Source organism: Austrofundulus limnaeus, unplaced genomic scaffold (genome assembly GCF_001266775.1).
Source record: "Austrofundulus limnaeus strain Quisiro unplaced genomic scaffold, Austrofundulus_limnaeus-1.0 Scaffold30, whole genome shotgun sequence".
Lineage (NCBI taxonomy): Eukaryota > Metazoa > Chordata > Actinopteri > Cyprinodontiformes > Rivulidae > Austrofundulus > Austrofundulus limnaeus.
The window spans coordinates 1,232,427-1,234,221 of record NW_013952432.1 but is presented as its reverse complement, the minus strand read 5'-3'; the positions used below and the strand labels follow the sequence as shown (position 1 = coordinate 1,234,221).

The 1,795-nt window shown below is 36.8% G+C and overlaps 1 protein-coding gene across 1 annotated transcript in view; it reads left to right on the top strand.

The window, feature by feature from the left end:
• The window catches only part of map3k15 (mitogen-activated protein kinase kinase kinase 15), a gene marked incomplete at its 3' end in the record, with an annotated part of 30,139 nt that overhangs the window by 26,751 nt on the left and 1,593 nt on the right, over nt 1-1,795 (top strand). The window contains 3 exon segments of the mRNA XM_014005344.1: nt 649-761; nt 1,062-1,162; nt 1,616-1,692. Coding sequence (XP_013860798.1) covers nt 649-761; nt 1,062-1,162; nt 1,616-1,692 — 291 coding nt within the window.

The window sequence follows — 1,795 nt, the reverse complement described above, 5'->3', positions numbered from 1 at the left end:
CCGATGGAGACATGGAAACGCTGCTGCTTTGCAGCTGCGTTACCCTGCTTCCTCGGGCTTGGACCCCTAATAAAATAAAAAAATAGATGATCAAATAATATACTGGCCAATTTTTAACAATACAATGCCAAAACCCAATAATTATGAGGGTAAATATTGTTCAAGTGGAAAAAAAAAACKTTACAAAAGATATGTTTAGATGTTTCATTTTTGTTGTTTTTATTTCATTTCTTCCGAAAACACTGCTTTAATTTGTTACTAAAACCTACAGTTTTTTTTTGTTGGCTGACCAAATAATTTCAGTTATGTTATGAAAAGGTTTGTCTACACGCAAAACAGCATTAATACATCATTTTTACTTGTACATCTTCATCATTTGTTTCATCTCACCTCAGCACTGTTTTGGAAAGTCTGAACATTAAATTTTTAGTTTAACATAATGTTATCTATTTGCTTCTAGACATTTACTGGTTTGTTTCACACAACAACTATTTTTGCTCTCAGGGAAATTACTATTTTTAACTAATGTTTTATATATATATTTTAAATTTGTGAAGTGACAAACACAGATTTTGTTACTTGTTCGCAGTGTGTAGCTGATCAGTGTGTGTGTGTGTGTGTGCATAACAGATGTTGGTGTTGGTGCAGGTTGCTGGAGGAGCTGCTGCAGAAGGAGAAGGAGTACCAGCAGGTCCTGAAGGCCACGCTGCAGCAGAGGACACACGATCTGGAGCTGGTCAGACTCAGACACAGACCACCAGGTGAATATCCAGACTCACAGATTAGACAAACTGTTGTTTTGCCTGTGCTGGTCACTCAAACCATCCAAATGACCTGKCTTATCTGATAATTGTAACTCAACCAGAAGTCTTTGTGGGAACAGGAATTATTGTGTTAATGATGTTTGTTTATTTTTTATTGCCAGTTAAAGCTTGCTTAAGTCCATAAACTAATAAAGACTGTTTTTACTCATATAACTGATTCTTGTAAATGGAAATGTACAGTGAGCTGAATGAATTTCAGGCTGGGGAGAGAAATAAACTCAGTGCCTCACTTTTCAGACTTTTCACCTCCCTCCATTCTTCACATCCCTGCGGACCACGACAAACTGCTCGCTGATTGGCTGAAAGAGCAGGGAGCAGGCCCAGATACGATAGACAAGGTTGAGTATCCGTAAATTACACGGATTTTCATCTCCCAACCCACTCCGCCRCARCATTATGCCYCAAAATCAATGTTTTTCTTGAGTTGAGAGAGTGCATCTTTGGCTGTCATGTCCCACTGGTATCCCCCACCCCCAAACATGAGAATGAGAATACTATGGATTTATATATATTTTAGAATGATTCTTGAAAGTCAGTGTACAGGTGAACGTGTCATTAACATAGGATTGATGTGTATGTTAATGAGACTTCTAGAATCAATTGGAGGCACACCTAAAACTAAGGTTTGGAGRCAACTTGATTCAAGATGGCCACAATATTTAATCAACATTAACATACACAAAAATGACTCATGACTATTTCTTTAATTTTTTAGCCAATCAACAGTTATCTCTGTGCTCCAGCAAGAAGCCCACTTCTAAATAAACATTTTATTTTGTTTTAATTTTCAGTTTGTGATGGAGGAATACACACTGACTGACATTCTGAATGAAGTTACTAAGGATGACCTCCGTGCTCTAAATTTACGGTACCCACAAATCTTTTTTTTGTCCAAATAAATCCACATAAAAACAAATCCCAACCCTGATAGAAGACAACAAAAACCTAAACTATATATATAACTTGCTTTA